General features: G+C 70.5%; 2 protein-coding genes and 1 non-coding gene across 6 annotated transcripts; 2 read left to right on the top strand and 1 right to left on the bottom strand.

Moving 5' to 3' along the window:
* Positions 1 to 154: 154 nt before the first annotated feature.
* CNN2 (calponin 2) lies at positions 155 to 5,121 on the top strand. The gene is made up of 7 exons (XM_027472534.3): positions 155 to 317; positions 3,045 to 3,166; positions 3,440 to 3,506; positions 3,593 to 3,730; positions 3,843 to 3,959; positions 4,117 to 4,263; positions 4,348 to 5,121. The coding sequence occupies exons 1-7, from the start codon at positions 255 to 257 to the stop codon at positions 4,609 to 4,611; spliced, it is 918 nt and encodes a 305-aa protein (XP_027328335.2). The 5' UTR covers positions 155 to 254; the 3' UTR covers positions 4,612 to 5,121.
* A 402-nt stretch (positions 5,122 to 5,523) lies between these two features.
* Positions 5,524 to 18,305, top strand: ABCA7 (ATP binding cassette subfamily A member 7). 4 transcript variants are annotated; one of them, XM_072029092.1, is made up of 50 exons: positions 5,524 to 5,709; positions 6,078 to 6,153; positions 6,257 to 6,350; positions 6,449 to 6,590; positions 6,673 to 6,922; positions 7,005 to 7,199; positions 7,295 to 7,375; positions 7,458 to 7,683; positions 7,782 to 7,921; positions 7,989 to 8,105; positions 8,191 to 8,370; positions 8,440 to 8,648; positions 8,744 to 8,920; positions 9,011 to 9,233; positions 9,344 to 9,565; positions 9,669 to 9,873; positions 9,968 to 10,084; positions 10,217 to 10,388; positions 10,576 to 10,707; positions 10,783 to 10,922; positions 11,017 to 11,154; positions 11,351 to 11,550; positions 11,672 to 11,744; positions 11,856 to 12,058; positions 12,186 to 12,234; positions 12,418 to 12,498; positions 12,765 to 12,782; positions 12,922 to 13,073; positions 13,160 to 13,284; positions 13,363 to 13,461; positions 13,557 to 13,752; positions 13,842 to 13,936; positions 14,206 to 14,238; positions 14,330 to 14,435; positions 14,524 to 14,598; positions 14,740 to 14,909; positions 14,977 to 15,154; positions 15,245 to 15,360; positions 15,495 to 15,639; positions 15,727 to 15,850; positions 15,964 to 16,093; positions 16,166 to 16,286; positions 16,400 to 16,462; positions 16,531 to 16,637; positions 16,900 to 17,041; positions 17,115 to 17,249; positions 17,332 to 17,435; positions 17,521 to 17,613; positions 17,801 to 17,938; positions 18,012 to 18,305. In XM_072029092.1, the coding sequence occupies exons 2-50, from the start codon at positions 6,088 to 6,090 to the stop codon at positions 18,298 to 18,300; spliced, it is 6,786 nt and encodes a 2,261-aa protein (XP_071885193.1). In that variant the 5' UTR covers positions 5,524 to 5,709; positions 6,078 to 6,087; the 3' UTR covers positions 18,301 to 18,305. The 4 variants fall into 4 exon arrangements, 3 of the variants coding, with proteins under 3 accessions (XP_071885193.1, XP_071885195.1, XP_071885194.1); XM_072029094.1 differs by having other exon boundaries at positions 17,695 to 17,938; positions 18,012 to 18,288; XM_072029093.1 differs by lacking the exon at positions 12,765 to 12,782.
* A 145-nt stretch (positions 18,306 to 18,450) lies between these two features.
* LOC113845706 (U6 spliceosomal RNA) lies at positions 18,451 to 18,557 on the bottom strand. The gene has a single exon (XR_003501437.1). It is a non-coding gene; the product is annotated as a U6 spliceosomal RNA (small nuclear RNA).
* Positions 18,558 to 18,679: the final 122 nt, after the last annotated feature.

Raw genomic sequence — 18,679 nt, 5'->3', positions numbered from 1 at the left:
GTGCGGCTCCAAGCGCGGCCCCCCCGGCTCTGGGGACCCCCGGGACCCCCGGGGCTCGGTGTCGGGGTGCGCGGGACCCCCCCCGCGATCCGGCCGCTCCTGCCCTTATTTGGGCATTTCGGCCCCGGCCAATCAGCTCGGGGGGGCCGGGCCCGACCCCCCCCCGCCCCGCCCGGACCCCCCCCGCCCCGCCCGGTCCCGCCCGGTGCCGCCGCCGCTCCCCGCTCCGGTGCCCGCTCCGCTGCCGCCGCGCCATGAGCAGCTCCCAGTTCAACAAGGGGCCGTCCTACGGCCTCTCCGCCGAGGTCAAGAACCGGGTGAGCCGCGGGGGGGGGACGAGGGGGTCCGGGACCACCGGGCGGCGGCGAGCGAGGGGGCTCCGGGGTCACCGGGAACCGGGAGCCGGGGCGGTTCGGTGCCACGGGAGCGTCCCGGCTGCGCCCGGGGGTCCTGGAGAGCCGGGGGGGGACCCGGTGCCACCGGGGGGCGCAGGGCTGAGAAGTCCTGGGGGGGGGTCCCGACGCCACCGGGGGGCAGAGAGCCGGGGGGCCGGGAGGATGGAGAGCCCCGGGGCGCAGAGGGAGCGGGGTCCCGGTATCAGGGAGCCCTGACCCTGCCCGCGGGGTCCCGGGAGGGGTCTGGGAGGGACCCCGGGCCCCGGCCGCCCCCTGCAGAAGGGGCGGAAGGGGAAAGGGGAACCCGGTGCCTCCGCCGGGGCTCTTCACTCCCGGCTGCACCCACCTGCCTCGGCGGGGCGGCACCGGGTGCCGGTGGCCAGCGCTGGGTGTCCCGGGCTCCCCCGATCCCTGCCTCGGGCACAGGGGTCCTGCCCCGGGGGACGCAGAAGCCCCCTCCCCATCCCTGTGTGCTCCTGCTTGGCCGGGCTCTGGGGGTGGCTGCAGCCCCTGCCCCATGCTGGGACGTGGTGGCAGCAACTGGTGGCACTGGGCTGTGCCCTGCCTGGTGAGCCACAGGTTGGCCGTGGTTAACCAACCCCCCCGGGGCAGCAGGACCGTGGCCCCGGTGGCTGTGCCCTGCTCAGGACACGAGGGCAGCCCGCAGGGGCTGGGGCAGGCAGGGGAAGGGGCTGCGCACCGCATCCCAGGGCTCAGCCGGGTACGGCTGCGGGACCGGGACGCTGCTTGTGCCGGGCTCCCCTCCCCGTCCTCGCAGCGGATTTGTCTTTCATCACCGAGCGGGGACGGGCCCCTGCTTGCACCCGGGTTGTGCTCCGCACGGGGCTGGTGGACACGTGCCGGAGCCTCGCCGGTGCCTGCTCCCGGGCGCTTCAGCTTGATTCAGCAAGACTGGAGCCAGTCGAACTGCCCCGCGCGCCTGCTGCAGGCTGACATCACCCCGCCAACCAGTCCAACCAGCGGCACCCTCCCGGCCACGCAAGCCCTCGCAGCCTGGGCCGTGGTGGGGTCTGATTTTGGGCTGGTCCCGCTACGAGACCGCTCCGAGGCTCCCCTGCTGCCTCTGCTGAGAGCCCCGTGCGCAGGGAGGTGGAAGGGAATTGGTGCTGGGAGCTCAGCTGGCCGGGAAGCGTGGAGCACCGGGTTCCCCCAGTGCTCGCGTGATGCCGTGACCGTGGCCGCAGTGTCCGGACTGTCCCTGCGCCCTGGCTGAGTCCAGCTTCCCCTTTGGGGCCACAGCCCTCAGGCACGGCCGCTGTCTCCCCATGGAGCAGCACCACGACCATGCCTGGGACCCCTGGGGACCCAGCCCCAGCGTGGCGTTGAGAACTGGGGGCTGCCAGGATTGTCCCCGCCCCCCCAGCTGCTCCCTGTGCATGGGGAGGGCACCGCCAGGGCTGCAAAAAGGGAAACTGAGGCATGGGTGAGGTTTGGCCAGAGACTGCAGGGCTTGGGGTCCCCCCCGGTCCTGCCTGTACGTGGCTTGGTGTCTGGTGGAGCCTGGTGAGCGGCTTGGGGTCCCCTGCCACGCCAGGGGTGGGGATGGAGCAGGCGTGGGTCCCGTGGGTGCACGTGCTGAGTGTCCCTGCTGCCGTCCAGCCCCGCACAAAGGGGACAGGCGAGCCTCGTGGCAGACCCTGGTGATGGTTTGGCACAGGGAGGGCTGCGCTGGCTCCTCCCGGGCAGCAAAGGTGCTGGGGGCTTTCAGCCTCTCCCCCCTGTGATGCCTCCTCCTTCCTGCCCCAAACCAGGGTGGGCTTCGCTGTCCCTGCGGGCAGGGTCCGAGGCGATGTTGCCGGCCCCGGGCAGCTGCTCTCGATTTGGGAGGAGGCGTCCGCATTCCTGGCATAGCCGCGGTGGCCGAGGAATCTGCGGCGGCGCGATGGGCCCGGCGGGAGGGAAGAGCATCGCGGGGTCGGTGACCGGGGCTGATTTCCCCATTCAGGGGCTGATTTCCCCATTCACCGGGGAGGAACAGGGCCTTGCGGGGGGCTGCTCCCCACGGCCCGCGTGGGCAGCTCTTCCTCTTCCCCTTCGAACGCTGCACAAGTCTCCGGGTGGCTGCGTGCGAGGCTCTGCGGGCTCGTGCTGGAAGCGGCCGTGCCCGATGGCAGCACCGCTTTGTGCCACCACCGTCCCCTCTCCTGCGCCAGGGATGGGGCTGGGGGCGGCCTGGCCGTGATCTCCCCCAAAATCATGCATGCAGACTGAGCCCAGCCGCTGGATGGGGATTTGGGCAGCTGGTGCTGGGGGAGATGCTCTCCCTGCGATGGCTTCGCCCCCAACCCCGGCTCTTGGTCCCCGGGCGCACCGTGCCCACCCCGCGGGGCCCAGGGCCGGGCGCTGCTCTTGCTCTGCTCCCCCCCCTCCTCAGCGGTTTCTGTGCTGCTGAATCTGGGTTTCCTGCGCACCAGGAAATTGCAGCTGATCAAATATCCCGGGGCCGTCCAAACCCCGCCTCGGCGCTGTGGCGCCCGAGTGGTGGCTGGGGACCAGCCTCGTGCTGCCGCTGTCACCGCGGCCGGGGCTGGGCTCGGGCTTGGTGCTGGGGAGCTGTCCCTGGTGGGGTTTGGGGTGCACGCAGGGACGGGCAGGGATGTGCCTGAGCAGCCCCTGCCGCCCCCCCAGCTCGCCCAGAAGTACGACCCGCAGAAGGAGGCAGAGCTGCGGACGTGGATCGAGAGCGTCACCGGGCAGCAGATCGGGCCGGATTTCCAGAAGGGGCTGAAGGATGGAGTCATCCTCTGCGAGTGAGTCCCATGGCGCGCACGGGTGATGCCAGCTCCGGGGGACCCCTTTAGGGCAGGCTGGGTCCGGCCAAGCCTGCGCCAACATCAGCCCGGGACGAGGTGGGAGAGGGGGGCACGGACCCGGGGGCTCCCCGGCACCGTGGGGGCTGTGGCGTTCCCCTGCCGGGGGGGGAACGGACACGGGGAGCCCCATGCGGTGCCGGTGCCTGGGCTGTGGGGAGGGAGGAGCGGAAGGGACCCCCGGCCCCCCAGCTCACCGCCACCTCTCTCCAGGCTGATGAACAAGCTGCAGCCCAACGCGGTGCGGAAGATCAACCGCTCGGCTCAGAACTGGCACCAGGTAGGTGCGAGAGCTGCCCCCGGCCGCCGCCGAGCCGCCACGGTTCCCGCCGGGCCCTGACCGCTCTGTCCTGTCCCCCCCCGCAGCTTGAGAACCTCTCCAACTTCATCAAGGCCATGGCCAGCTACGGCATGAACCCCGTGGACCTCTTCGAAGCCAACGACCTGTTCGAGAGCGGGAACCTGACGCAGGTGCAGGTGTCGCTGCTGGCGCTGGCGGGCATGGTGAGAGCGCGGGGACGAAGGATGGGACGGGGACACCGCGGGTGCGGCCCCCGGGAGGGTTGGTCCGGGACCCCCCCCCACACTCTCCTTCCTCGCCCCCTTTCCCCGTCAGGCCAAGACGAAGGGGATGCAGAGCGGCGTGGACATCGGCGTCAAGTACTCGGAGAAGCAGCAGCGGAATTTTGACGAGGCCAAGATGAAGGCCGGGCAGTGCGTGATCGGGCTGCAGGTGGGTGCCCCCGCGCCATGGCGAGCCCCCGCTGCCCACCAGCACGGCCGGGGAGCGTCCCGCGGTGTCCCCTCTGCCCACCCCGTGGGGGGACGGGGACGGGAACGGGGTCCCCACGGGGCTGTGCCCGGCTCTTACCAAGCCCCTCTCGCACCAGATGGGCACCAACAAGTGCGCCAGCCAGTCGGGCATGACGGCCTACGGCACCCGGCGGCACCTCTACGACCCCAAGAACCAGATCCTGCCCCCCATGGACCACTCCACCATCAGCCTGCAGATGGGCACCAACAAGTGTGCCAGCCAGGTGAGGGGGGGGGGGATGGACGGTGGTCCTGGGGTGGGGGGCACACGGCCGGGGAGCCCCGCTCTGAGCCTCCATCCCCTCCAGGTGGGCATGACGGCGCCCGGCACCCGGCGGCACATCTACGACGCCAAGATGGGGCTGGAGAAGTGCGACAACTCCTCCATGTCCCTGCAGATGGGCTCCAACCAGGGCGCCAACCAGAGCGGGCAGGTCTTCGGGCTGGGCCGCCAGATCTACGACCCCAAATACTGCCCCCAGGGCACCCAGCCCGAGGGGGGCGACACCGCCTGCGAGCCGGGCGCGGACCCCCCCGGGTACCACTACTACCGCCAGGAGGAGAGCTGCTGAGCGGGGCCGTCCCGCGCCCCCCCGCCCCCTCCCAGCCTCTCAGCATCATTCCCTCTTTTTTTTTTATTTTTAACTATTTTCGTGTTAATTTTAAAAATGAATTATTTTTCCGAGTGGAGAAGCGACGCCGCCGGCGCTCCAGAAGGGGCTGGCGGTGCTGAGCCCCGGTGCTGGGAGCAGCGCCCTGCCCGGAGCCCAAACTGGAAATTGATTTTTTTTTTTGTTGGTTTTTGGAGAACTTTTTGGGGACCAAGTGCCTCCCGCCTCCAGCCCAGCCCGGGGGGGGTGTCCCAGTGCCGCCAGGTACCCACAGCCTGGCTGCGCCCAGCTGCTGGCACAAAGCCACTGGTGGTGCTGGGAGCTACTGGGAGCTACTGGGAGCTGCCTGCGGCTGAGCCCCGCGGCCGCATCCTGCAGCGGGGGGGCTCGGGCTGTGGGCGGGGGGCTTCTTCCAGCCGCGGGGGGGTTTAATGCAGATGCTCTTATATTGAAAGGTGTTCTTTTTTATATAAATTAAAAAAAAAATGAAAAAAAAAAGAAAAAAAAGCGTGTTTGAGTTCAGCCCTAGGACGTGCTCCAGGGGCGCCGCTCGGGGTCGGGGCAGCCCCGCCGGGACCCCCGGGTGGGGCCCACCTCATGCGCGGCCCCTTTAAGGCCGCTGCCCGTGACGTCACGCCGCGGTGTCTTTGTAGGGGAGCGGGGCGGGGCCTGCGGGGCCCTTAAAGGGGCCGCGCCACGAGACCGGCACCGGCGCGGGGGGGCTGCGAGCGGCACCGGCAGCGGCGGAGACAGCGGCGGGGGGGGGGGCGGGGGGGCTGCGGCTTCGCGTCCTTCCCCTTCCTCCTCCTCCTCCTCCTCCTCCTCCTCCTGCTCCCCGCATCCCCCCCGTTCCCCCCGTGCCTCAGTTTCCCCCGTCCCGGTGCGCGTTTTTTTTTGGGGGGGGGGGGTCGGACACGAACCCTTCCCCGCCCCCGCCGCCGCCCCCCGGGGCTCTGCGGGATGTCCCCGGCCGGCAGCCGCTGACCCCGTAATCCCCTGATAATCCCCTAATCCCGGCACCCCCCCCCCGGGGGCCCCGCGGCGGCAGCGGGCGGGGAGGTGAGTGGGGGGGGGGGGCAGCGGTGAGGGGGGGGGGGACCGGGAGCCGCAGGACCCGGCTGGGGAAACTGAGGCACGGGCAGCGCCGGGAGCAGGGGGGGTCGCGGGGCTCCGGGGGGGCTCCGGGGGGGCTCTGGGGGCTCCCCCCGAGGCCGCCCCCGGTGGGGCTGGGGGCTCCTGCCCGCCCCCGGAGCGGAGATTTGGGGGTTGGGGCTGGAGCCGGGGGGTGGGGGGGGTTCCTCCCTGCTGAGCCCTGGGGAGCAGCACCGGGACCCCCGGCACATCGCCAGGGGGGGCTGGGGTTGGGGGCTGGGGGCTGGGGGCTGGGGGCTGTGGCTGGCGCCCACCCAGCGGCCACCACCCCGCAGGACCCTCGCCATGGCCGTGGGCACCCAGCTGGGGCTGCTGCTCTGGAAGAACCTCGTCCACCGCCGGCGGCAGCGGGTGAGCATCAACCCCCGGCACGGGGCGGGGGGCTCCTGGGGGCGCTGGGTCCGCTGGGGCTGGGGGCTCCCCCCCCACACCCCCCCACCGCGGTGTCCCCCAGGTGCAGCTGGCCATCGAGCTCCTCTGGCCCCTGTTCCTCTTCGTCATCCTGATCGCGGTGCGCCAGTCCCACCCGCCCTTCCAGCAGCACCAGTGTGAGCGTCCCCGGGGGGCACTGGGAGGAGGCGGCGGATGGGGTCTGGGGGCTGCGTGGGTCTGGGGGCACCCGGAGCCACCCCCCCGTGTGCCGCAGGTCACTTCCCCAACAAGGCGCTGCCGTCGGCGGGGACCCTGCCCTGGCTGCAGGGCATCATCTGCAACGTGAACAACCCCTGCTTCCAGCACCCCACTCCCGGGGAGACCCCCGGCGTGGTGGGCAACTTCAACGGCTCCATGTGAGCGGGGGGCCGGGGGGGCCGGGCACGGGGCAGGGCTGGGGGCTCCGCTCACCGTCACCCCCCCGGTGTGTGCCCGCAGCCTCTCCCGCCTGCTCGCCGAGGCCCGCGGGGTCGCGCTCCACGCCGAGGGGCAGCAGCTCCCGCAGCGCCTGGCCCAGCTCCTGCCTGCGCTGCGGGGTCTGGGGGCGCAGAGCACGGCCCCCCCAACCTGGCCGCTGCGGGACCTGCTAAGGGAGGACGAGACCTTGGAGCGCTTCCTCCGCACCAATGCGTCCCTGCCGCCCGCGCTGGTGGAGGAGCTGCTGGGGGCTCGGCTCAACCCGCGCGCTGTGAGTAGCGGCGCTGGGAGCTGGGGGTCCGGGGGGGGGTCCCTGCACTGCCTGACCCTGCCCGTTGCCCCCCACCCCCCAGCTCTTCTCCGGGGGTGCCCGCGCCCCGCTGGAGGCTGTGGTCTGCAATGGCTCGGAGCTGGGCGCCGTCCTCGAGGGGCGCGATGCCGCCGGCACACGGCGCCTGCAGCGAGGGCTGTGCGCCCTGCCCGGCCCCACGCTGCGCGCCCTGGGGGTCGCCGTCCTCTCGCAGCTGGACCTGCCCCGGCTGCTGGCGGTGAGTCCGGGCTGGGGGGCGCGGGACAGGGACCCCCCCCCCCCTCCCCGCCTGGAGCAGCCGTGAGCCCCGCTCCCCGCACCCCCTTCCTGCAGGAGAGGCTGAGCTCGGAGGCAGACGGCGCCGTGGGAGCCCTGGGTCCCTTCCTGCGGGGCGCTGAGTCCCTGCTGCGGGAGGTACCGAACAGCCCCCCCGGTGCCCCCACATCCTGCCCCCCCCACCTGGGGCTCGCCCGCAGCCCCCTCCTGCTCTCCCCAGGTCTCCTCCATGGGCAGCGTGGCCGAGCTGCGGCACGAGGTCAGGGCGCTGCGGGGGAATGGCACCTTGGGCGCCTTCGGGGCGCTGTCACGCATCGCCTGCGGGCACCCCGAGGGCGGGGGGCTCAGGGTCCCCTCCCTCAACTGGTACGAGGACAACGATGTCAAGGCCTTCCTGGACCGCGGTGGCTCCGAGCGGGGCGTGGGGACCCCGGACAACGGCAGCAGTGAGCGGGGCTGCGGCAGGGCTCGGGCAGGGACCCTCGGGGCTGCCCCGGGGGTGGGTGGTGGGGGCAGCGTGGGGGCTGAGCGCTGCGCCCCCCAGGTCCCTTCTGCAGGGAGCTGATCCGCAGCCTGGAGGCCTCCCCGCTGTCACAGCTCTTCTGGCGGGGCATCAAGCCCCTCTTTGTGGGCAAGATCCTGTACACGCCGCCCGGCCCCGCCACCAACAGCATCATGGCCGAGGTGTGCGGGGTGCTGTGCTGGGGGGGTGGCACCCGCCCGGCCCCCCCTGACCCCGTGCCCCGTGCAGGTGAACCGCACCTTCCAGGAGCTGGCGGCGCTGCGGGATGCAGCGGGCGCCTGGCAGGAGCTGGGACCCCAAATCCGCGCCTTCCTCAACAGCAGCCTGGAGCTGCAGGTGCTGCGGGTGCGTACCCAAAAAGCAGGGGCTGCGGGCAGCTCGGGGACCCCAGCCGGGGCCGGGTGCGAGGCCGTGCCCTGACTTTTTACAGGAGCTGCTGCTGGCGCCGGGGACGGCCCCGCTCCTGGAGGGGATCCTCAACGGCACCTCCTGGACCGCGTCGGCACTGACTCGGTTCCTGGCGGGGCCGGCGGCGGGGCCGGGGCTCAGCTGGCAGCAGGCGCTGGATGAAGCTGACGGGGTGGTGGGCACGCTGTCACAGCTCCTGGAGGTTTGTGCCCCCCCCGCCGGCCCCGCACGCTGGCTGCCCGCACCCCGCTGAGCCTCTGCCCGCCCGCAGTGCGTCCGCGTGGACAAGATCGAGGCGGTGGCCACCGAGGAGCGGCTGGTGGCCCGCGCCCTGGAGCTGCTGGAGGAGCGGCAGTTCTGGGCCGCCGTCGTCTTCCAGCCCCCCCTGAGCGCCTCGGCCACGGCGCTGCCCCCCCACGTGCGCTACAAGATCCGCATGGACATCGACGATGTCACCAGGACCAACAAGATCAAGGACAGGTCTGGGGACACGCGCCCTGCCCGTGCCTGTGCTCCCCACCCTGGGGCAGGGGTGTCCCCATCCCCCCCCCCCCCATCACGCTGCTCTGCCCCAGGTTTTGGGACCCCGGCCCCGCAGCCGACCCCTTCAGCGACCTGCGCTACGTCTGGGGCGGCTTCGTCTACGTGCAGGACCTGGTGGAGCAGGCGGTGGTGCGGCTGCAGAGCGGGGCGGCCCCGCGCACGGGGGTCTACGTGCAGCAGATGCCCTACCCCTGCTACGTGGACGACGTGTGAGTGGGCGGCGGGGGCACCGCGGGACCCCCCCACACACCCCGAGCCAGCCGCCCTCAGCCCCGCGGGGCCGCCGCCGTCTCCCCCAGGTTCCTGCGGGTGCTGAACCGCTCGCTGCCCCTCTTCATGACGCTGGCCTGGATCTACTCGGTGGCCATGATCATCAAGGGGGTGGTGCACGAGAAGGAAGCGCGGCTCAAGGAGACCATGAAGGCCATGGGGCTGAGCAGCGGCATCCTCTGGCTCAGCTGGTTCCTCAGCAGCTTCATCCCCTTCCTCCTCAGCTCTGCCCTCCTCGTCCTCATCCTCAAGGCAGGCCGCGGGGGTGGGCCGCGGGGGACGGCTGAGTGCTGGGAGCCAGCCCCGGGGAGGGGGGGCTCGGTGGGCTCCAGCTGGAATCAAATTTTGGGCTCGATTCGCAGCTGGGGAACATCCTGCCCTACAGCGACCCGGCCGTCATCTTCCTCTTCCTCGGCACCTTCTCGGTGGCCACCATCTGCCAGTGCTTCCTCATCAGCACCTTCTTCCTCCGCGCCAACCTGGCCTCGGCCTGCGGCGGCATCGTCTACTTCTCCCTCTACCTGCCCTACGTGCTGTGCGTGGCCTGGCGCGACCACGTCACCTTCCCGCTGCGCGTCCTCGTGGTGAGCGGCCCCGGCCCCTCACCCCCCCCAGGTATGGGGTCTGGGGGCTCAGGAGCCCCCAGCTGGGGGCTTTCCACCCACGGCGCCGTCCCTGCCGCCGCAGAGCCTGCTGTCACCCGTGGCTTTTGGCTTCGGCTGCGAGTACTTCTCGCTGTACGAGGAGCAGGGGGTGGGCATCCAGTGGCACAACCTGGCCGTCAGCCCGGTGCCCGGAGACCCCTACAGCTTTGCCACGGCCATGGGGCTGCTGCTGCTGGACGCCGGGCTCTACGGGCTGGCCACCTGGTACATCGAGGGCGTCTTCCCCGGTGAGCGCAGAGCCCCCGGCCCCTCACAGCCCCCGCTCAGCCCCGCTCAGCCCCGCTCAGCCCCGCTCAGCCCTGCTGTCCCTGCCCGCGTCAGGTCAGTACGGGGTCCCCAAACCCTGGAATTTCCCCTTCCTGAGGAGCTACTGGTTTGGAGAGCCGCCCTCGGCCGGGCACCCCCCATTTCCGACCGATCCCCTCACTGCACCCCAAGGTGAGCCCCTGCCCGCCCCAGGGCAGCCTGGCTGGGGTGGGAGCCCCACCACGAGGGGTCCTGCCCCATTATGGGGGGGTCCTGCCCCGCCGTGAGGGGTCCTTCTGGCCGTGACCCTCCGGTGGCTCCCAGTGCTGGTGGAGGAGCCGCCTGCCCAGCTGCAGCCCGGGGTCTCCATCCGCAACCTGGTGAAGATTTACAGCAGCAGCAACCGCGTGGCCGTCAACGGGCTGAGCCTGGACTTCTACGAGGGTCAGATCACCTCCTTCCTGGGCCACAACGGGGCCGGCAAGACCACCACCATGTGAGCCAGGGGACCAGGAGCCGCGCCACCCACCCCGGGGATGGGAGCTGAGCCCCGGCACTGGCCCCGTCCCATCCCCTCTACCCCCACCTGGGTCCCCATGAGGACGGGCTCGGAGCACCCCGTGTGGGATGGGGCGAGCTGTCCCTGTGCCTGTCACCCCCCTTGTGCCCCCACCCCTCTCCAGGTCCATCCTGACCGGCCTCCTGCCCCCCACCTCCGGCACTGCCTACGTGCTGGGCTGGGACATCCGCTGCGACATCGACAGCATCCGCAAAACCCTGGGGATGTGCCCGCAGCACAACGTGCTCTTTGACATGTAGGCAGGGCAGGGAAGGGCTTTTGGGGGGGTTGGCACAGCGGGACCCCCCGGTGACCCCCCCCTGCCCCGCAGCATGACGGTGGAGGAGCACATCTGGTTCTACGGGCGGCTGAAGGGGCTGGCGGAGGAGCAGGTGAAGGCGGAGATGGAGCAGCTGCTGCAGGACACGGGGCTGCCCCACAAGCGCCACGAGCAGACCAGGAACCTCTCGGGTGTGTGGGGCAGGGCTGTGTCCCCCCCCCCGGTGGTGGCACCATGGCTTCAGCCGTCCCCAACATCCCCAACACCATCCGTGCCGCCCCGCAGGGGGGATGCAGCGCAAGCTCTCGGTGGCCATCGCCTTCGTGGGCGGCTCCAGGGTGGTCGTCCTGGACGAGCCCACAGCCGGCGTTGACCCCTACTCCCGCCGCAGCATCTGGGAGCTGCTGCTCAAGTACCGCAAGGGTGAGGGCAGGGTATGGGGCTGGGGACCCCAAAGGGGACCCAGCATGGGACCTGGCTTCCCCCTTCGTGCCCGCGAGCCCCCAGACCCCGAGAAGCAGGAGCAGGGCGTGGGGGGAGCGCGCTGTGGAGCACGGGGACACGGGGAGATGCTCGTGGTGAGGGTCCCGCGGCCAGCAGCGTGGCTGTGCCCCCCCAGGCCGCACCATCGTCCTCTCCACACACTACATGGACGAGGCGGAGCTGCTGGGGGACCGCATCGCCATCATCGCCCAGGGCCGGCTCCGCTGCTGCGGGTCCCCGCTCTTCCTCAAGGCCAGGCTGGGCACCGGCTACTACCTCACCCTGGTGAAGCGGGAGCGGGCTGAGCCTGGCAGCACCCCCAGCCCCCCCAAAAAGGTGGATCCTGCGGCCTCTCCGAGCCAAAAGGGTGCCCGGTGCCTCCCTGCCCGGCTCTCAGGGCCCCGAGCCCTGGGTTTTGCCGCGTCCTGCTCCACGCTCTGCCTGCCTTTCCCTGCAGAGCAGCAGCGGCTCGGAGCGCAGCGGTGACACCGGGCTGGGCAGCGAGCAGGACAGCGAGGCCAGCACCGTGGGTAGGGTCCCCGTCCTGCCCGGGCACCCCTGGGTGCTCCGTGCCCCGCAGAGCCCCTCCCCAGGGTGCACCGGCTCTGTCCCCGGGTCCCAGCCCTCCCTGTCCCCCCCAGATGTGCCCCAGCTCTCGGCGCTGATCCAGAAGCTGGTCCTCGGCTCCCGGCTGGTGGAAGATGTCGGGCACGAGGTGCTCTTCGTGCTGCCCTACAGCGGGGCCAAGGACGGGGCCTTTGGGGAGCTCTTCCAGGAGCTGGACGCCCGCCTGGGCGAGTTGGGCATCTCCGGCTACGGCATCTCAGACACCACGTTGGAGGAGGTACCGCAGGAGCTGCTGGATGGGGTGCCTGTGGCCCTGGGGTGCCCCCCCTGCCCAGCGGGGTCTGCGCTGCCGGGGAGGGGGCGCCTGCTGCCGTGGTGGGTGCCAGCCCCTTGCCCTCCCTCAGATCTTCCTGAAGGTGGCCGAGGACAGCGGGGTGGATGGTGACAGGACAGGTAAAGCGCCTTGGTGCTGGCTGGAACCGGGCTTCGGGACAGCGGGGTGCAGGTGGGGGGTGGTGGAGTGAGCACTGCACCTGTGGGAGCAGGGGGTGCCTGCCCGGAGCACCCATGGGTGCCGGGAGGTGCCAGAGGCTGGGGCCCCCGTCCCACCCTGATGCTCTGACCCTGTTTTATCAGGCACCAGGAGAACATCCCAGCCAGGGCGAGCAGCAGGCACCGGCGAGGAGGGGGACAGCAGAGCAGCTGATGGGGAGCTGGGTAAAAGGGGGGAGCTGGGGGCCCCCGAGCTGCCCAGCCCCTGCTGCTGGGTGACCCCCTGCACCCCTAGGGCTGGGGCAAGGACCCTGGCACGCGGCCACCGGTGCAGGCAGGGGTGGGTGGAGGATCGGGGGGTGCATCGGGGGATGTACCCAGGCCCCTTCTCCTGGGGTCAGAGAGAGCTCTGTGGGGGGATCTGGGGGGCAGGGGGCCCGCAGGAGCCATCGTGGCTCTAGCCCTGCTTTTCCTCTCTCCTTCACGCTGAGCCCAAGGAGCCCGGAGAGGTAGGAGCTGGGGGGCTGGGGGCTCCCCTGCATGCACGGGGACGTCCCTGCCAGCAAACCGTGCCCCCCCGAGCCCGGGCTGAGCCCCTGCCCCTCGCTGCTGGGGGGCTGGGGCAGGACCCGTGTGTACCCCTTGCAGCGGAGGAGCCGCAGGAGACCGACCTGCTGCATGGCACGGCCGAGGGCGGCCGCCGGCTGCGGGGCTGGGCGCTCACCCGCCAGCAGCTCCGCGCCCTCTTCACCAAGAGGCTGCTCCACGCCCGACGCAGCACCCGAGGATTCTTTGCGCAGGTACGGCCGGAGGGAGCCCCCCGTGATGGGATGGGAAGGTGTGGGGCAAGCCCTGACCCCTCCCGGCCCCCATCCCGGCCCCGCAGATCGTCCTGCCCGCCGTCTTCGTCTGCATCGCGCTGCTCTTCAGCCTCATCGTGCCGCCCTTCGGGAAGTACCCGCCGCTGCGCCTCGAGCCCTGGATGTACGGGCAGCAGTTCACCTTCTTCAGGTGCGATCCCCGGTCCCACACCGCCTGTCCCCCCTCCCACCCCCCCAAGATGCCCTCTCACACCTCTGCCCCTTGCAGCGATGATGCCCCAGGGGACCCCGACACGGCTCGGCTGCTGGGCGCCCTCCTGGCCGAGCCCGGCTTCGGCACCAAGTGCATGAAGGAGGCGGCGGAGGCGTGAGTGGGGGCACGGGGCAGGGAGGGGGATTGGCCTCAGAGCCCCCCGCTTGTGCCAGGCTCCTGATGGGGGTCCCCATCCCCACGGTGAGCAGGACGGGGCCGTGCCCACCGGCGTCCCACCCCGACGGCTTCTGGCAGCCCCCAGCCCCCCCAGCTGTGCTGGAGGTGCTGCAGCGCGGGAACTGGACGTGGGCTGAGCCGTCCCCCCCGTGCCAGTGCAGCGGGCCGGGGGCGCGCAGGATGCTGCCCGAGTGCCCCCCTGCAGCTGGGGGGCTCCCCCCACCACAGGTAACCCGCGGGTGCTGGCGGTGCTCTGGGGGGGGGCGGTGGGGCCGTGTGTCCATCCATCCGTCCATCCGTCTGTGTGTCCCTGGCAGGTGCAGAGGGGCACGGGTGACATCCTGCTGAACCTGACGGGCAGGAACATCTCCGACTACCTGGTGAAAACCTACCCCCAGCTCATCCGCCAGGGGTGGGTGCTGGGGACGGAGCCGTCCTGTGTGCGGGGACACTGGGGGAACAAGCGAGCCTTTGGGATGGGCTGTGACCCCAGGGGGAGCAGGGTGGGATGCTGGGGACCAAGCTCAGCCCCGGCTGGCCCTGCCTGCGGGGTGTCCCAGCTGGTGGCAGTGAGGACACCCGGGGATGGAGGAGGACCGCGATCCAGCTCGTGGCTGGGCTGTGGCACCTCGCTGCAGCCCCTCCTTGCTCATGTGCCTTCCCCTGCCCCATTTCTTCCAGGCTGAAAACCAAGAAGTGGGTGAATGAGCAGAGGTGAGGCTGGGGAGGGGCTGGGAGGGCGGAGGGGGTGGCTGTGGGGTGCCGGGGATCGTTTGGAAGCTCCCGGTTCTCCCCACGCGCCCAGGTACGGCGGCTTTTCCCTGGGTGCTGGCGGCTCCCAGCTCCTGCCGTCGGCAGAGGAGGTGGACAGGGCGGTGCAGGAGCTGCGGGCGCTCTTCAACATCACCCAGGTGTGGTCAGGGTCTCCAGCTGGGGGTCTCTGCCCGCCCCGGGTGGGCTCTGGCACGAGCCTGCTCCTCACCCCTCGTCCTGCCCCAGGGCAGCCCCACGGACCGGCTCCTGGGCAACCTGAGCCACTTCTTCGAGGGCTTGGACGCTCGCAGGAACATCAAGGTGAGCCCCGGCTGCAAAACCCGAGGGGACCCTGGGGTTGGGAGCCAGCGGGACCCACGGCACCCGGCCAGACCCCCGGGCTGGCGGAGGGGAGCTGATGGAGACCCTGCTCCGAGCTCACTGGGTGCCCCGGGGCCGCAGGTTTGGTTCAACAACAAGGGCTGGCACGCCGTGGTCTCCTTCCTCAACGTGGCCAGCAACGCGCTGCTGCGGGCACGGCTGCCCGCAGGCACCGACCCCGCGCTCTACGGCATCACGGCCACCAACCACCCCCTCAACCTCACCAAGGAGCAGCTCTCGGAGGCCGCCCTGTGAGTGCCGGGCCTGGGGGTCCCTTGGGGCGCCCCGCCGCCCCCTGACCCCGCTGCCCCGCGGCAGGATGGCCACCTCGGTGGACGTGCTGGTCTCCATCTGCGTGATCTTCGCCATGTCCTTCGTGCCGGCCAGCTTCGTGCTCTTCCTCATCGAGGAGCGGGTCAGCAAGGCCAAGCACCTGCAGTTCGTCAGCGGGATGAAGCCCCTCACCTACTGGCTGGGCAACTTCGCCTGGGACATGGTGGGATGGGGGCGAGGTGGGGCAGGCGGGCGGCTCCCGGGGGGCCAGGCCTTCTTCTTCATCCCCTCCTGGGTTTCTCTGTGCCCACAGTGCAATTACCTGGTCCCCGCGCTGCTGGTGGTCCTCATCTTCCTCTGCTTCCAGCAGAAGGCCTACGTGTCCCCAGCCAACCTGCCCTCCCTGGTCCTGCTGCTGCTGCTCTACGGGTGAAGGGCTGGCAGAGACTGGGGCAAAGCCCACCGTGGGCCAAACCCTGGGATGGGGCAGGGGGAGCCCTGGGGGCTGGGGAGCGCCCCTGGGGGGGGCATCATCCTCAGCCCCTCTTGGTCTGCCCCTGCAGCTGGTCCATCACCCCCCTGATGTACCCGGCCTCCTTCCTCTTCAGCATCCCCAGCACGGCCTACGTGGCCCTGACGTGCATCAACCTCTTCATCGGCATCAACGGCAGCGTGGCCACCTTCGTGCTGGAGCTCTTTGTGGACCAGGTGAGCCCCCAGACCCGTCCCCCCCCCCCCCCGTGGGGCCGGCTGGCACCGCCGGCTCCCCCCACTCCCTTCCTCGCTGCCCCGCAGAAGCTCAACGACATCAACCGCGTCCTGAAGAAGGTTTTCCTCGTCTTCCCCCACTTCTGCCTGGGCCGAGGCCTCATCGACATGGTGAAGAACCAGGCCATGGCCGACGCCTTCGAGAGGTTCGGTGAGTCTGGGGGCGCTGGGGCTGCCCCCCCCCGCCCAACGCCCCGCCAGGGTGGGTGTCCCCCTGCGGTGCCCCCCCCCCCGTCCTGCAGCCCCTTTCCCCTCCTCTCGCAGGGGACAAGCGCTTCGTGTCCCCCCTGTGCTGGGACCTGGCAGGGAAGAACATGTTTGCCATGGCCGTTGAGGGCGTCGTCTTCTTCCTCTTCACCCTCCTGCTGCAATACCGCTTCTTCCTGCGGCTGCGGTGAGGGTCTGATGGGGGCAACGGGGGGTGGCTGGGGGGGTCCTGGAAGTGCCCCGCCGCTGTCACCCCCAGGCCCCGGGCTCTGCAGCTGCCCCCGCTGGGGGACGAGGACCAGGACGTGGCCCAGGAGCGGGTGAGGGTGGGCAGTTCCCCGCGGCACGGTGCCGTGCTGCTGCTGAAGGACCTGACCAAGGTGCGTGGCCGGGGCTGGAGCCTCTCCCGGAGCCCCCAGTCCCCCTGGAGGGGCGGTGGGACGTGTCCCAGGGGCAGGGGACGCTGTGCATGTGGTGACCCCCTCGCCCACAGGTGTACCGGCACCGGCGGGCTCCAGCGGTGGACCGGCTGTGCCTGGCCATCCCGGCCGGGGAGGTGGGTGCTGGCAGCACCGCGGGGCTGCGGCGGCACCGGGGCTGCTGCTGACCCCCCGCCCTCCCCAGTGCTTCGGCCTCCTGGGGGTGAACGGCGCCGGGAAGACGTCCACCTTCAAGATGCTGACGGGGGACACGGAGGTGACGCTGGGGGAGGCCTGGCTGAAAGGGCACAGGTGGGAGCGTGCGTGCCTTCATCCCCCCCACACCGTGCTCACGCTCGCTCTCATCCCGCAGCTTTCTTTTGCTCCTCTTGGTGCTCATCCCTGCGGCGTGCTCATCCCTAACCTGCGGCACGCTCAGCCTTATCGCTGTCCCTGCAGCTCGTCCTCTATCCCTGCGGCTTGTCCTCTGTCCCCGCAGCTCGTCCCCTGTCCCCGCAGCTCGTCCCCTGTCCCCGCAGCGTGCTCACCCTGTCCCTCGCCCCTCGTCCCGCAGCGTGCTGACCGACCTGCAGTCCGTCCACCAGAACATGGGCTACTGCCCGCAGTTCGATGCCATCACGGACCTGCTCACGGGCCGGGAGCACCTGGAGTTCTACAGCCGCCTGCGTGGCGTGCCGGAGGAGGAGATCCCCAGGGTACGACCCGTGCCCTGACCCCCCCGCCTATCCCCCCATGGCCCCCTGCTCAGCCCCTCCGTGCCCTCCCCAGGTGGCTCAGTGGGGCATCGCCAAGCTGGGGCTGGAGCCGCACGCGGACCGGCCCGCGGGGAAGTACAGCGGGGGCAACAAGCGCAAGCTCTCCACGGCCATCGCCCTCATCGGCTGCCCCCCCGTCATCTTCCTGGTCAGTGGGGGGCAGTGGGGGGGGGGGTCTGGTGGCCATGGGGCGGGATCTGGCCCTGCCCGGGGCTGACAGCACCTTGCAGGATGAGCCCACGACGGGGATGGACCCGGGCGCACGGCGGTTCCTGTGGGACTGCATCCTCAGCCTGGTCAAGGAGGGCAGGTCCGTGGTGCTCACATCCCACAGGTGAGACGAGGGGGGTCCCATGGGGGTGGGGGGGTCCCAGGGGCTCCCCCCGGTGCCTCACACCTCCCTCCCTGCCTTTTTGCAGCATGGAGGAGTGCGAGGCGCTGTGCACCAGGATGGCCATCATGGTCAACGGCCGCTTCCGCTGCCTGGGCAGCGTCCAGCACCTCAAGAACAGGTACGGGGGGGGGCTGAGGGGGGTGCCCCCGGCGTGGTGCCGGGACGGGTCCCTGCAGCTCTGTCCCCGTCTCCGACGCAGGTTTGGGGACGGCTACACGGTGGTGGTGCGGGTGGGAGGCCCCGGGGCTGTGCCGGGGCCGGTGGAGGGCCTGATGCAGCGCTGCGTGCCCGGCGCCGTGCTGCAGGAGCGGCACGGGGGCACCCTGCACTACCGCCTGCCCTCCCGCTCCTGCTCCCTCGCCAACATCTTCAGCGTCCTGGCAGCCCACCGCGGCCCCTGCCGCATCCAGGACTACTCCGTGTCCCAGACCACCCTCGACCAGGTGATGGGGGAGGACAAGGGGATGGGGTGGGGGGGCAGGGGGGTCGCAGCCCCTCACCCTCCTGTCCCCGCAGGTCTTCGTGCGCTTCGCCAGGGAGCAGGGCGATGGGGACGCCGAGGGGGACGTGGACCCTGGGCAGGATGAGGCCGCGGTGCCCAGCCCGGGGCTGGCGGCGTTCCTGGAGGACGAGGGCTTGCGGGAGAGCGCGGTCTGAGCGGGGGCTGTGCCTGCGGCCCCCTCCCCAGCTGTGGGGGGCTGGGGCTGCTGGGGGTGCACTGAGCCCCCCAGGCTGGATGCAGGGCTGGCCCTGGCATCCCAGCTGTTTTATTTTCTGTTCATGCTGCTGTGCAATAGCGAGTTAAATAAATTAAATAAATTGAATAAATTAAAAAATGAATACATTGAATAAATTAAAAAAATGAATACATTGAATAAATTAAATAAATGAATCAATTGAACAAATTGAATGAAATGAGGGCTGGGGGTGGCTGCTGTGCGGATCGGCGGGTTCCAAAAATATGGAACGCTTCACGAATTTGCGTGTCATCCTTGCGCAGGGGCCATGCTAATCTTCTCTGTATCGTTCCAATTTTAGTATATGTGCTGCCGAAGCGAGCACGATCGTGGCTGCCCCCACGTCGCTATTTAAACCTCCTTTATTTTATAACTTTAAAGACACGGCAAGTTCTTTTCTCAGTGCTCACACCCCTATCCTTATAAACTCACTCTCCGAGCGCCACT

The sequence above is a fragment of the Anas platyrhynchos genome, chromosome 29 (assembly GCF_047663525.1).
Source record: "Anas platyrhynchos isolate ZD024472 breed Pekin duck chromosome 29, IASCAAS_PekinDuck_T2T, whole genome shotgun sequence".
In the NCBI taxonomy this organism is placed as follows: Eukaryota; Metazoa; Chordata; class Aves; order Anseriformes; family Anatidae; genus Anas; species Anas platyrhynchos.
The sequence above is the reverse complement of the archived record's forward strand: the minus strand, read 5'-3'. Positions and strand labels throughout refer to the sequence as shown.

What these genes read in the sequence shown, in the direction of transcription:
- CNN2 (XM_027472534.3), top strand. Translation starts at nt 255, where the DNA reads ATGAGCAGCTCCCAGTTCAACAAGGGGCCGTCCTACGGCCTCTCCGCC. An exon ending in CCGCCGAGGTCAAGAACCGG is followed by an intron (nt 318 to 3,044) that starts GTGAGCCGCGGG and finishes CCGCCCCCCCAG; the next exon opens with CTCGCCCAGAAGTACGACCC. An exon ending in CGGCTCAGAACTGGCACCAG is followed by an intron (nt 3,507 to 3,592) that starts GTAGGTGCGAGA and finishes CCCCCCCCGCAG; the next exon opens with CTTGAGAACCTCTCCAACTT.
- ABCA7 (XM_072029092.1), top strand. Translation starts at nt 6,088, where the DNA reads ATGGCCGTGGGCACCCAGCTGGGGCTGCTGCTCTGGAAGAACCTCGTC. An exon ending in TCCCCTCACTGCACCCCAAG is followed by an intron (nt 10,085 to 10,216) that starts GTGAGCCCCTGC and finishes GGTGGCTCCCAG; the next exon opens with TGCTGGTGGAGGAGCCGCCT. An exon ending in CTGCTGCTGCTGCTCTACGG is followed by an intron (nt 15,361 to 15,494) that starts GTGAAGGGCTGG and finishes CTGCCCCTGCAG; the next exon opens with CTGGTCCATCACCCCCCTGA.